Genomic DNA, 13,830 nt, shown 5'->3' on the forward strand with positions numbered 1-13,830 from the left:
TTTTTCATGTCTGCCTTCAACATGTCCTTAAATCGCTTCCTCTGGCCCCCAATGCTCCTCTGTCCTTCCTTCAGCTTGGGATCTGTTTTGGGAGGTGCTGATCAGGCATCTGGACCATGTGACCAGTCCAACAAAGTTTTTGGTAAATGATGATAGCGTCAATGCTGGTCATGTTCGACTCTTTCAGGATACCAGTGTTCGTGCACCTGTTCTCCCCAGGGATACCATCTACTCTCATGGATGGGACAATCTCATGTACCATCTATTAAATTCAGCAGAGAACTGCCGCAAAACATGGAGCATTTCCCGTACCTTGGACCTCTCTGCCAAAGTCAACATTGACATGGAAATCCAGCATCGCCTGAGCTGTGCAAGCTCTGCTTTTGCCCACCTGAGGTGAAGGGTCTTTGAGAACCAGGACATCAGTGCCAAGACAAAGCTCCTTGTGTACCGTGCAGTGGTTGTTCCAACACTATTGTATGCATGTGAAACCTGGACAACATGTAAGTGTCACCTGAAGGCGCTTGAACAAGATCATCAACATTGCCTCAGGAGAATCCTAAATATCCCACCCATCTGGTTGGAGCTTTGGCACTGCTCCCTTACCCTTAGTCTCTCTACATGATACTCCTGCTGCTGCCTCCCTGGGATCACCTGATTCAACCCAGGTATGACCCATCCTGTCAAAGTCAGGGCTGGCTTATGCCCAGGTACTCCTGCAATGTGGCTAAGTTGCCCTGCTACAGAAGATAAAACAGGCACTTTAACATCTGATACTTTAGGCACAATCCAGATTAGACAGAGAAATTGCATTTTACTTATCAAAATTTCCTCTGTAGTTTCAAGTGGACACCACCATCTCCATCACCAAATTGCTGCTTCATTTCACCTGGTTACATTTCACAGGTGCATGGAATTTGTATATATATGGGATTTGTAACACAGCTATTTGACATGAAAGGACCAGTTACATATATTAATATATCTAGAAAACCAAGCTAACAAATTTGTGCTCATTCTATTACATTCAATCTCAAGGCAAAACATAAGTGAGTGGAAATATTAGAAGGCAGGACCTGTGTCATCCTAAGTGTCTGTACAAAATCTAACCCTAATGGCCCTTGATCCTGATTAGAGTCTCTGGGCAGTATCATAATACAACTCATCATTATCATCATCATCAACAACAGATTTTTTTTAAAAGAGTTCACCCTTATGGCAGCCTATCACACAACAGCTGAGATTTTCAAAGACACTGGACATCCATTTGAATTAATGCTAATCCAGTGTGCAAATCTGTTAGGTGGATGTGAAAATCCACCTATGCTCTTTAGGTTAAAAATCAGAGTGAAGTGCCACGTACCTGCCAGTGGTATTCAGGGCCTGACCCGTGAACTGATCATAGCCTTCAGGGCCGTAATCCCATAGCACAGCTTCAGCAGCAATAAAATACCGTCTTTCCTGACCAGCCAACAAAGGCTGAGAAACATTTTTATGGCAGGTCTGAACATGATACAGTCCCTTCATGCCAGCTAAAATGCAGAAACAATCCACAAACAGTTCTTTAAAAAGTGCAGATTTCACAATTTCAAGTATGGATGGTGGGTGAGCCCAGGGCCCCATAGAAACTAAGCATCCCCCACCCACTGTAGGGAAAGATCATCCCTCCCCTCAGTGGGCGGTGCTTGGCCCCAGCCTTCGCCAGCCCCAGACAGAGTACGGGGGGAGGGCTGATGGCACAGCCCTGGCTTTGGTGGGGCTAAAGTCCAGACAACCCATGGAGACTGGAGGAAACATGCTGAAGAGGGGCCAGGGTTGGGGCAGGGGGGGGAAGTGGGTAGGGCTGGGCTTGCAGTTTGTGACGGCATTGCCTTCCCCTGTCTCTTCTACCCATTGCCCATGATTTCAGGAATTTCTACTGGCGCAAAGCTTCACTAGAGAAAGCTACATGGACTGGGAGAAATTATTTGGATGCCTGAACAAAATGTGTATGTTTGAAGAGTTACCCAGGTTAGATGGAATCCAAGGGTATGTCTACACTACCCCCCTAGTTCGAACTAGGGGGGGTAATGTAGTCATACGGAGTTGCAAATGAAGCCAGGGATTTGAATTTCCTGGGCTTCATTTGCATGAAGCCGGCCGGCGCCATTTTTAAATGCCAGCTAGTTCGGGCCCCGTGCCGCGCGGCTACACACGGCACGGACTAGCTAGTTCGGATTAGGCTTCCTATCTGAACTAGCTGTACGCCTCATGGAACAGGCTAATTAGGAAGCCTAATCTGAACTAGCTAGTCCGTGCCGCGTGTAGCCGCGCGGCACGGGGTCCGAACTAGCCGGCATTTAAAAATGGCGCCGGCCGGCTTCATGCAAATGAAGCTCGGGAAATTCAAATCCCTGGCTTCATTTGCAACTCTGTATGACTACATTACCCCCCCTAGTTTGAACTAGGGGGGTAGTGTAGACATACCCCAATTCTGCCACCCTTACAGTTTTCAGGATGGCACATTATTTCACAAGTAATACCATTGAAATCAAAGGGATTCCTCATGGAGCAAGGTACTAGTCAAGGTCCAGATCCTCAAAGGTATTTGTGCCCCTTTAATTACATGGATTTCACTAAGGATGGCAGAATCTGGCCTTTAGGATCTGATCCTTTGAGGCCCTGAGCATCTCCTAAAAGGTATGATGCAACCTCACTGCTCACTGACTTCAGTAAGAGTGGGCAGCACCTGGCAAAATCAAGCCTTGTTTGCCTGATACAAAGCTCATAGATGTCAATGGGAATCTCTGGATCAGACTCTGACTCTGAGATTGTAAGTTCTTTGGAACAGGGGCTCTATATTATATTGGACAGTCTGTGGCTATGTCTACACTACAATGATGTATCGGAAAAAGGTATGTAAATTGCGCTCTACAATTTGCGTACCTTTTTCCGATAGTTTCTTTGGAAGAGACTTTTCTGAAATTTGGCCCGTCAACACTGCGCCAAATTTCGAAAAAGCCACCTCTTTCGGAAGAGCCCTTCTTCCTCGTGGAAGGAGGAAGGCAGGGCTTCCGAAAAAGCGCATCTGCTCTTTCGCAAAAAAAGCGGAAGAGCAGACACATTCCCTGGTATCCCGGAAGAACCCCGTAGTGTAAACATAGCCTGTCCAATGCTGGCACAATAAGACCCACAGTCTGTTAGGTGGGTGTGAGCTCTATACTAAGTTCTTTCATGCAAAAGTCTCTAGAAACCAGCCTTCTAGAAACAGACCGTTTTTATCAGATTTCTTTATACAGAAAAAGTATGAAATGGTTCACCCGACATGACTTTTTTTCCAATGTAAAAAAAACAGTTTTCTATAAGACAGTGCAATACAAAGGATACTGCATTCATTGCTCCCCAAAAGTATATATATAAAAAGTAATGGTTAAAGTTGGATCTGGCAACCCCTTCTTGTGTGCACCAACTTCAATCACTTGAGTCAGTGATGTCATTTACATTTGCTCATGATTTGGTCCCCTATAGCTTTCTGTCAGTGACTGAAATCAGACTAATGAAATTTATTTCATGAAACAAGTCAGTCTGAGCAGTTAATGAACTGGAAAAATATAGACCCCCCTCCCAATCCTGATCCTGTTCCTTGAGTTCTCTTTTCTAGTCTGATATCTGTACTATAGAATATCTAACTCAGCATCTTCCCGGAAGGATTTGCCAGATCCATATGACTGTACCTTGTAAATGTTCACTAACTTGACAGGTTAACAGCCACTTCCCAATATTCCCTGCAATCATTTCCACTGTAATGAAGGTCGCTGGAAATAGGTTGACGGTGTCTGCCCTATGGCCTTTGTTAGTGATGGTATGACCATAGAAATATGCAGAGTGGATGTCTATCTCGTTACCCATTCCAATCAAATACCAAGATATGAATTCACCGGCACACATCTCCAAAGTGGGGAGATTTCCAAAAATGTAACCATTAATAGCTAAAAGCAAAACAAAACACAACCCATGAGATACAAAGCACAGATTGCTAGTGACTCTTATTTAAAGAATGTAAAAGCCTGTTCCTTAAAATAAACCTTCAGAATGTCCATGCTGAATCCATATCCATGTCAGACAGTTAAAACCAACCTCTTTGTACCCTCCCGTTTGTGTGTCTGTATCCATCTCCTCTCTCATTTCGTATATTTAGATTGTAAGCTCTTTGGGGAAAGGACTGTATGTCTGGTTTATGCTTGTGTAGCACCTAGCACAGTGGAATCCTGGTCCATGATTATATGCTATGATAATATGGATATAAATAATTTATACCATATTTAATTGACCTAAAGAGCAGTTCTGAAAGGATGAGCGGTTTCTGCGACTGAAAACCAGCGTGCAAACACTGTGACAATAGTTCCAGATGGGAAATAGGAAAAAAGGGCTTTGCAATTAGATCCCAGGTGTGGGCACCCAGAGACCTGGATTCTGTCACTATTTGTTACAAACTTTCTGGGTGATCTAGGGAAGTCACTCAGGCCAAGTTTTCACTGAAATCTGAAGTTAAGTACTTACATAAATAGCCTGATTTTCAAGTTAATGGACACTGTGGATACGCAGTGCCTCTGAACATCGTAAAATCACGTAAACATAAAGTTGAAAAAAACTGTGAGAGCTCACCTTGTCCAGTGGTCCTCAACATTTCCAGACTACTGTCCCCCTTTCAAGAGTCTGATTAGTCTGCATACTCCCCAATTACACTTCACTTAAAAACTATTTGCTTACAAAATCAGACATAAAAATACAAAAGCCACTGCACACTCGTACTGACCAATTGCTCAGGCTCTTGTTTTTACAGTACAATTATAAAATAAATTGACTGGAATATAAATATTGTATTTACATTTCAGTGTGTCACTTGAGCCTATTTTTCACTCATGAGCCTTGTCTGAAGTCTGAGCCACAGGAGAAGGGCCTGAAGCATATAATTCAGCTTTTCGGGGTCCCATGTCACATGCAACCCTGGGCAATTGCCCTGCTTGTCACTCCCTAATGCTGGCCATGCCCTTCCAATCCCCTAAATCTGTCCCATGGCCCCTCTGGGAGCTGCAACCTCCAGGTTGATAAGCACTGATCCCTACATACAGACCTCTGTCTGAGAAGTATGTGATCTAGTCCATGCCCCTGTGCTCAGAAAGGACCAGGTAAACTTTGTCTAATCCATTCTTAAAAGCCTCTAGTGAGGGGGATTCCACCAGTCCATTAACTTCAAAATCTAGCCCTTTATTTAGGTATGTAAATACAGCTTTTGTGCACAGGGGCTCTAGTACCACTGACTGCAATAGTGCAATGTCACATTTATACCAGCTGAGAATATGGCCTATTATTTGTAAAGTATGTTAGAGCCCTGGACACTTGTCACTTCCAGTAGTTCAGCAACAGCACATCTCATAACGCTTTACGAAAGGTCAGGCTCATCATTTCTCTTTTGTAGATGGAGAAACTGAGGCACAAGAGGGTTAAACCATTTGCCAAAGTTCAAAGAGCAAGGCAGTGGCAGAGATGGGCACCAGGAGCCAGGCTTTCACCAGATCCTGGGCCCTACACGTCATGCTGCTTATAGACTTGAGGGGAGTCTACCAGTACAGTAGGTTAATCATCTGGCCCATCTTTAGTGTATGCTTTAATTTCTTGCCAATTAACAGGGAAAGGAAAGACATCTAAATATTATCAATAAAGTACAACAATATATTACAGACATGAAAACAGTCTAGTTGCTATTGCATGACAAGCTTGTGGCTGCTTACCATGCATCTTATTGCTGTTCTTGAAACCTTCATCCTCTTTGTCAACCGTGGCTGGGTCTGAACAGAAAGCTTTTATATTTGCGTCAATGTACCAGCTGAGATTTTCATCTACAGTGCTGTACATGAGGGCAAAGCCTTTAGCAGCATCGGTGCTTTGTATCAAGGACTCATCTAAACTTCCTAAACAGCAAACAAGAGGGAAAGTACTAAACATAAACTCAGAGTTAGTTAAATGTAAACATGTGTGCTCTCACGGTACGTATTTCCGAAGTGTTTTTTTAAGCTGCAAGACCAATTTCAGCATGATTATTTGAACAACCCTACTAGGAATGTTAATTTAGCTTCAGGTGGGAAGATGTCTAGGTTTCCCTCTGAAAAACTGGTCTAAGGCTCTTGAATGATGCAGGCTGAGTTTGAGATTAGGTTAGCCCCTTCCATAACAAAGCCTCACTCTTCCCCAGGAAGTATAAACATTGCCCCAAGGTAGGTATACATTTGGCATGTAAAATACACAGGCCAAGTTATCATTTCAGAAGTACAGAGCACATTCCATGCACTGAAGATCTGACATGCTTGAGCATATATAAGATATATTCCGTACAAAAGAGCCTGCATTGGACGAACATTAGGGTTTCTAACCAAAGCACTTATAAGTCTGCACAACTTTAACACTGTACCTTGTACAAGAGTCTTTCATGACATGATCACATGCCATTTTTCCACAGAACCACTACCTTGTTCAGTTGGCAGAGTGGGTGGTAGTCTGTGAATGAGGCAGCTGCTTGATAATTATTTTTGTTTTCTATTCTGACGTGATCTCACCATCATGCAATCCCTGCCTTAACCGAGGCAACAATCCTGTGTGGGGATGGGCCAGTCACAAATTACTGCCCTCTGGAGCAAGAGGGAAATAGCAAAGGAATTGTCTCTGATCCATAATTCCTCACCTGGGGTGCTCCTAGAGTGGCACAACTATAAACTGCCCCTTACTATAAGCTATGTATTGACACAATCAAGCCCATAAATTTACACCTGTAAACAAAAACAAAAACTGAGGGTCTTCCTCACTATTTTCAGCTCTGCACCTTTTTTACAAACCAGCAACGGTCCGATTAACCCAGAACTGATATCTCGAGGTGTATCAATGTGCGAATGGTAAATCCAAGTCAGGCAGGTTGGATCTGCCATAGTGGGGGCGTATTCTTTCTTCACTGGCCATGTATATGTATAATTTCCATTAGGAACAACAAAATCATCTTCTTTGCTTTTGCCACTTGTTCCATCTGGGTAGAGGGCTCCTAATGTGTAAAAGAAAAAGGGAACATAAGGCCAAGCATATTGGAAAAATGGGTTATCCCAAATAAGTATGGGATTTCTTCTGTTTGTGGCATTTTTAGAAATAACCTAATAAAATATTTCACAAACAGACCAATGACAGCAGCAATTAAAGTCACAGAATCATTTACAAATCAAGAAGTAATTCTGAGAATATCCTCTAGAATAAAAAGCCACCACAATATTAGTAAGTACAATTTTCAAAAGACAATATGTATAACAGACTGGTAATATTGATGTATGCCTGATCACTTTTGAGAGGTTGCCACTACAGATCAAAGAGCAGAAGAACAGAGGACAAAAGAAACATATACAATGCAGAAAGATGTATCAAAGAAACAATCTACTTCCATGCTAATTCCATGCGAGTAGCTCTACGTGCTGCTAGCATAAAAATCTGCACAGGCTACCAGAGGCATCTGCGATGGCAGCTCCTAGGAGACAGCAGGACTGGCCCATGTGCCTGGCTCCCATACCAAGACAAATGCATACATTCCCAGGAAGATCCTATTCCTGGACATTTAATTTTGGATGTATTTCAATCTGGGCTGTAGGTAGGGTTGTCAACAGCCTAATCCCACAAACTCAACATCCTTTTTCCACCCCTTCTCTACCCTTTCCTTGGGCCATCCTTCCTGCCCTCACCTTCTCTAAGGGTACATCTACACTTGCTCCCTAGTTCGAGCTAGGGATGCAAATGTAGGAGACCAAAATTGCTAATGAAGCAGGGATTTAAATATCCCGCACTTCATTAGCATGATCTCGCCGGCGTGTTACTTCGCTCAACAGCTGTTTCATACCAGGAAGTGTGTGCCGGGACACCTTAGTTCAAACCAAACCCCTTGGTTTGAACTAATGTTACTCATCTTTGAGTAACGTTACTCTTTGAGGAGTAACGTTAGTTCAAAGCAAGGGGTTTGGTTTGAACTAACACGTCCCAGTGTGCACTTCCTGGTTCGAAACAGCTGTTGAGTGGAGTAACGCGCCGGCGAGATCATGCTAATGAAGCGCAGGATATTTAAATCCCATGTTCATTAGCAATTTCGGTCGCCTACATTTGCATCCCTAGCTCGAACTAGGGAGGAAGTGTAGATATACCCTAAGTCTCCATCCCCACTTCCTCTGTCATTTGTTGTCCCTTGTCATCACTTTCTTTCACCAGAATGGGGCTCTGAGCTGAGGCCAACAGGTTTTGACGTGGGATATTGCAATAATTAAATATATGCATTGTGTCCTGTTTAATACTGAGAAAAATACATCATTTCATACACTTGGAATCTCAGAGAACCTTGGAATCTTGAAAAACCCTTACAACTTATATTTCTTGTTTAGAATTTTAATCCTTATTTGATATTTATACAGAATGAGTATCTGTGTCCAAATTAAAACACAAATATTCAGATAATACTGTGACTGGCATTAATAGCAACACTTAGATAGCCTGTGGAAATGAGGAAGATTAATTGGTTCTGAACTGATAGGGAGTGGAGAGGATACTCCACTGAATGACTAAAATGGATGGGGATCAATCTAAGCATACCCCCACAGCCTGTACTAAGAAGTTTAAAATTAGTAATAGCTGACTACAATACTAAACATTTGGATTTACCTATTGAAAGGAATCAGGAGGTGTGGGGGCTAACTGGAAAGCCCACCCTCCTTACCAAATTAATATTGGACAAACCTGTGTCATTGGCAAAAGTCATTTAGCAGGAATCAGTATGGACCATAAGAAGGAAAAAGCATATGAAAGGGGAAGGTAAGAGGTTTGGAGCCCGACGGGCAAAATAGAAGGAATAAGGAAAGCAGTAATACAATCATTGGAAAGTTAAATTAATAGGAATGAGGAAAGTTTTATGAGGGACATAGCAAGTGATTAAAGGGTATGCGAAGGTGAGAAGTGACTCCATGGGAGAGTGGAAGGAATTAAGCAATTGTCATAATGTGTGAGAAGGAAACCTGATTTGAAAATGATTTCTTGCAGCCTCTTTCAATAATCCAGGCAAAGAAACAATCAAATTTCAACATTTGGCAACGGACACTTTTGTTACTGAAAATTAATTGGTTAACTGTATAAAAGAATGAAATCTATACATTCAATCCTTAAGGTTAAATGTACTCTCTAAGAAAACAAATAATTGTTTTAAGAATCCAAGCTCTGGACTTCACTGTTTCTTTGTTCAAGGCTGAATTGATAACACTTTGGGCTTGCTTTCAGATCCAAAGTTGCACGTGAATACAGACTGCCTGACTATTTCACAGAAATATAAAATCCACTGTCCCCTGAAGTAAATTGTCCAAATACAAACAAGATATTCATAAGCGCCTATTTGAAAATTTAATGTTATTATTATTATTAACATTGTGCTAATAAGTAAACCTGTAAAGTTGAATATGATTCTTTTCAGGAAAAGAAAAGCTTTTTGCTTGCTGGAACAGTAACGGGCCAACACCTTGTGCTAAGGAAAAGCATTATAGCTTCACACATTAAACCTGATCTGTGGTATAAGAGGGAAATTGAGGCATGCCACTTTTAGCTTAATAATTGAACAATGAAGTAATCCACTCAAACCTTCTGAAGCTGGTATGCAAAATAAAAGCATATCATTAGGTAACAACAAGCTGATCAAAACTAACAAAGAACATCTGTTAAAAAAAAGGGGTATTTTAAGGTATAATGTGCCACCCTGACAGGGATAGAAATGTTTTCTTTGTCTTTCAGATAATCAGAAAGCGCTGGTGCCAGCTGAAAATCAACTAAAGGAAAAAAAACACCACGGTTCTACTGTCATGACATAAGTTTGTGTTCTGTACAAGTTTGTGTTTTGTCTTTTGTGTCTTAATTGTGATACATATTGCAAATGTTGTTGTGTGTAGAATATAGTTTTTAATGAAAGAATAATTTGAGTAAAGCAGAAGCATGAATTTCAACAAAACAAAATTAATAACTGGGCCCAATCAATTGGCAATCAATTGGCAACTTTAAAATTTAGTGAAAGGATAATAGTGTGGTAATTGTTTAGGCTAGGAGAATGTTAACACTCTCTCCACAGGTGAACAAAAAAGGAACTAGAAGGAAGCAAGGAGTGCATCACGTGAACAGAAGGACTGGGAGTGGGGTACCAGCCCCCTCCCCACCAGATTGGCTTTGCTTTAATGGCCACACTAAAGAAATATTTAGCTTTTGGAGCCTGACGCCTTAAAAGGCCTGAAGAATACCTGCAAAGAATTATGGAATTACATGGGTTCCCATTAATAATTAAAACATTCTGGAACCATGATGTTCCCCCATACGAGAAACAGTGACTCTAGTCAATGTAACCTCCTTTAAGTCACATATATAGAACAAATACACACTAATTGCTCTGGGGCATACACGGCCTTGGGCCGCCCCTCATTCACACATAATTATTGGCTGTGTCTACACTGGGCCACTTATTCCAGAAAATCAGCCGCTTTTCCGGAATAAGCTGCAAGCTGTCTACACTGGCCCTTGAATTTCCGGAAAAGCAATGATGCTCTACTGTACAAAATCAGCCGCTATTCCGGAAAAACTATTCTGCTCCTGCTCGGGGATAAGTCCTTATTCCGGAACACTGTTCCGGAAAAGGGCCAGTGTAGACAGCCCAGTAGTCTTTTCCGGAAAAGCGCATCTACATTGGCCACAGACGCTTTTCTGGAAAAAGGGCTTTTCCGGAAAAGCAGCCTGCCAATGTAGACGCTCCTTTTCCGGAAAAACTGAAAACGGAATAGTATTCTGTTTTAAGCAGTTCCGGAAATTCATGCCAGTGTAGACACAGCCATTTTGTTTATTGTAAAAACACGAACACTATGAGGAAAAAAAATTATACACAGTCCTATGAGTTAAAGTTTGTATGGAATATTGTGGGAAAGAAGGTAAACATTAACATCAGGTCACTGAAGTTAGATCTACTGACTCCCACTGGGGCTTACCACTTAAAGCCCAAACAAAGGTAACCCCTGAGGCTTGGCTATCATTTGTAAAACAATGGTCATTGCTAACTTGCCCTCATTTGAATATCATCGACCAGGTCCACAAGGACAAAATAGAGCTTCCCAATTGCGCATCATGCCCTGAACAGATCCCTGTCCCAGAACCAGGACAACTGTCACTGGTCCTTACCTTCGTGATGTTCCACACTGGTATAGACCAGCTGTGTGCTAGACTGGCTAATCAAATTGGAATGCACCTGATTAGGCAACGACCAGGCTTAGCAGATACCATCGCAGATTGGTTTGGGCCCAACTGGAAACTCAGTCAGCAACACTTATGTCATAGCCCAGAAATTGTATAGAATCCAGGTTGGTAGATGCAGTAATATCCAGTGCCTGTACAGGCCTAGACACCAGCCAAACCAACCAATTGATCCTGAATAGTTTGAAGGATCTGTCCAAATCTTTGTCCAGCTCTGTGTCCATGTCACTAGACCTAACCAGATATTTGGACCAGAGATTAATTGGATTGTTAATTAATGAAACTAAATTAAAGGTATTAGAAGAGCAATGTTGGAGGACAGCTTTGACCACCCAGCCCTTATGGTGGTGAATCCCCATTTCCCCCGTATCTATCCATGGGAGTGGGGAAGTAGAGAATCCATGAGGACCCAAAGGCCCACCTGGACAGGCCATAGTATAACTTTTGCTTTTTGGCCCCTCTGGGGATTCCTCACTCACAGTGAGCCAGAATGGTAACCTCCCTGCCTGTACCAAAGCAGGGGCATATAGATAGAGTCGAGGGCATTGCTTATTCTGAAGGTGTGGGAACCTCTCTGTACCCAGGGATTGTTGCACCCACTTTGATAAGGAAATCTTATGTACCTGCCCATATAACATCATGACAAATCTTTCTAGGTTTGATGTGGTTGTCACAGAGAAACAAATGAACATCGAGCTGGTCCAAATAAACGGTACGTACTGGTGTTTGACTACCCAAACAGACCACTTCTTTGAACTAAATGCAAGGTCCTGCCCCTCTATATATCCGTCTGCGTGCATAACGGTCCCTCGCCAGGTGATCCTGACCATTGATGGGACGCGGCTCTACCGCACTTCGGCAGTGATGGGTAACCTAACATGAAATCCTGAGTGGCATGACGGAAGTAAGTACCTAGAGGAGGGTCTGCTGGCGCTGCAGGCAGATTGAGGAGTTGGTGGCCGACTCCCAAAGGCATATCAGGGTTGGCTGTCTGAGGTACACACAGATAGGGAACACTCTGAGGAACTCAACCAGGCAGTAGAGGTCAAATCTATAATCATGGGCAGTGCAATTATTGGCAACGAAATATTTTGGGGATGGATTTGAATAGTGCTTGCCAAATTATGTGGGGAGTTTTGATTTTAACATTTATAATAGTACTGTTGCTGTACTGGTGCTTCCAGAGTAAGTTTTAAAAAAAATCTGAAACTACTGTATTTAACCTGTCGGGTTAAAGAGAACCCTAAAGTCAAGAGAAAGGAACTATAGGAGTAAACTGAGGCAGTCCATGGTATCTTGCTGAGAACTTTCAGCTCAAAAATTTGAGGTCCAAGAATACACAGATCCCTTCACACAGACAAAACAGCTAATTTGACCCTGGTTTTCCTGACAACCACATTCCAAAAGGGCCTCACTTTGATAAGGCCGGTACCAAACAACCAAACAACCGCGCGGGATTGTTTTTCACTGTCTGCTTTATTTTTAGAAAATAAGCTTGGATCCAAAGGAGCGAGTTGGCTTTTAGCTCATAGAATAAATACTCTTATGTCCATCAGTGAAAGATTGCTCTGGAAAGATCCTTACCAAGTTTTGCTAACCACCAACACCGCAGTGAAGTGCCAAGAACTGACTGTTGGCCAATGCTTCTCACTGCAAAAAGACCTCTCCATCTCAAAATGATCCTACCCCGACTTCTGATAAACGTATCTCCCCTTCTGGTCCTGCTTTCCCACCTGTTGGACACCAGAAGAACCAAAATATTACAAGGTGATGTGCTGGTAATGTCTCCCCTGCATAATGCTGAATCATGACTGTTTCAAGAAAGAAGAAAAGTCCGCTCCTCTGACACCGCCAAAGTCCAAAGATTTCTGACTACAAAAGGACATTAAGAACTGACCTTGGTGAAAGAAGCGAAGTATTGTATATTGTCAAGAAGAAACTTGTGGGAATGGTTTGGGTTTCTCCCTTTGATCTGGACTATGTGCTTAAGGACGGGTACCATCAGCATGTACTGCCCTCCCTAATTGGTTTTTAGATGCAATTAACCCTTAAGTTCCAAATACCCTTTAATTGGATTACCTTAGTACCCGACCGATTCAAAAATCTGCTTTCACTCTTACCAGAGGTCCAGAAAATCTCTGAATTGCAAGGTCAAATTTATGTACCCCAAAATAGATATCAAATTAAGAAGCATGCTTTCCATTTAATCCATAGCACATTCTCTTTTGTGTACTAATTATGATATGTTGTGTTATGTTACTAAAATTATAGAACAGCCCCATCATAGAATTATATTGGGGATATTAATGATTATATTGCTTTTGCTTATTTTAGGCATATTTGATTGTTGTTGTAAAAGATGTAGTAATAGAAATAGCTTTTATGTTTGTACCAATTATGAAATGTGTAATGAAAATAAAGGTTTAGAAAGGTAGTTGTGCCGTAAGCACAAAAGGGGGGACTGTGAAAGCAGGAAAAGAGAATAAGGGAATTTGTGTGCAGCCATCT

General features: G+C 42.1%; 1 protein-coding gene across 4 annotated transcripts in view; it reads right to left on the reverse strand.

Moving 5' to 3' along the window:
- The window catches only part of HEPHL1 (hephaestin like 1), a 63,481-nt gene that overhangs the window by 37,244 nt on the left and 12,407 nt on the right, over positions 1 to 13,830 (reverse strand). For all 4 annotated transcript variants that reach the window (XR_012900753.2, XM_075919362.2, XM_075919361.2 and 1 more), the window contains 4 exons: positions 6,857 to 7,069; positions 5,772 to 5,951; positions 3,714 to 3,968; positions 1,364 to 1,532 (listed from right to left, as the gene is read on the reverse strand). Coding sequence is in view for 3 of the 4 variants with exons in the window: in XM_075919362.2 (XP_075775477.2) it covers positions 1,364 to 1,532; positions 3,714 to 3,968; positions 5,772 to 5,951; positions 6,857 to 7,069 (817 nt within the window). In the remaining variant the exon portion in view is untranslated. The remainder of the gene's footprint in view (positions 1 to 1,363; positions 1,533 to 3,713; positions 3,969 to 5,771; positions 5,952 to 6,856; positions 7,070 to 13,830) is intronic.

This window comes from Pelodiscus sinensis, chromosome 1 (assembly GCF_052426305.1).
Source record: "Pelodiscus sinensis isolate ZL-2025 chromosome 1, ASM5242630v1, whole genome shotgun sequence".
Classification (NCBI taxonomy): Eukaryota; Metazoa; Chordata; order Testudines; family Trionychidae; genus Pelodiscus; species Pelodiscus sinensis.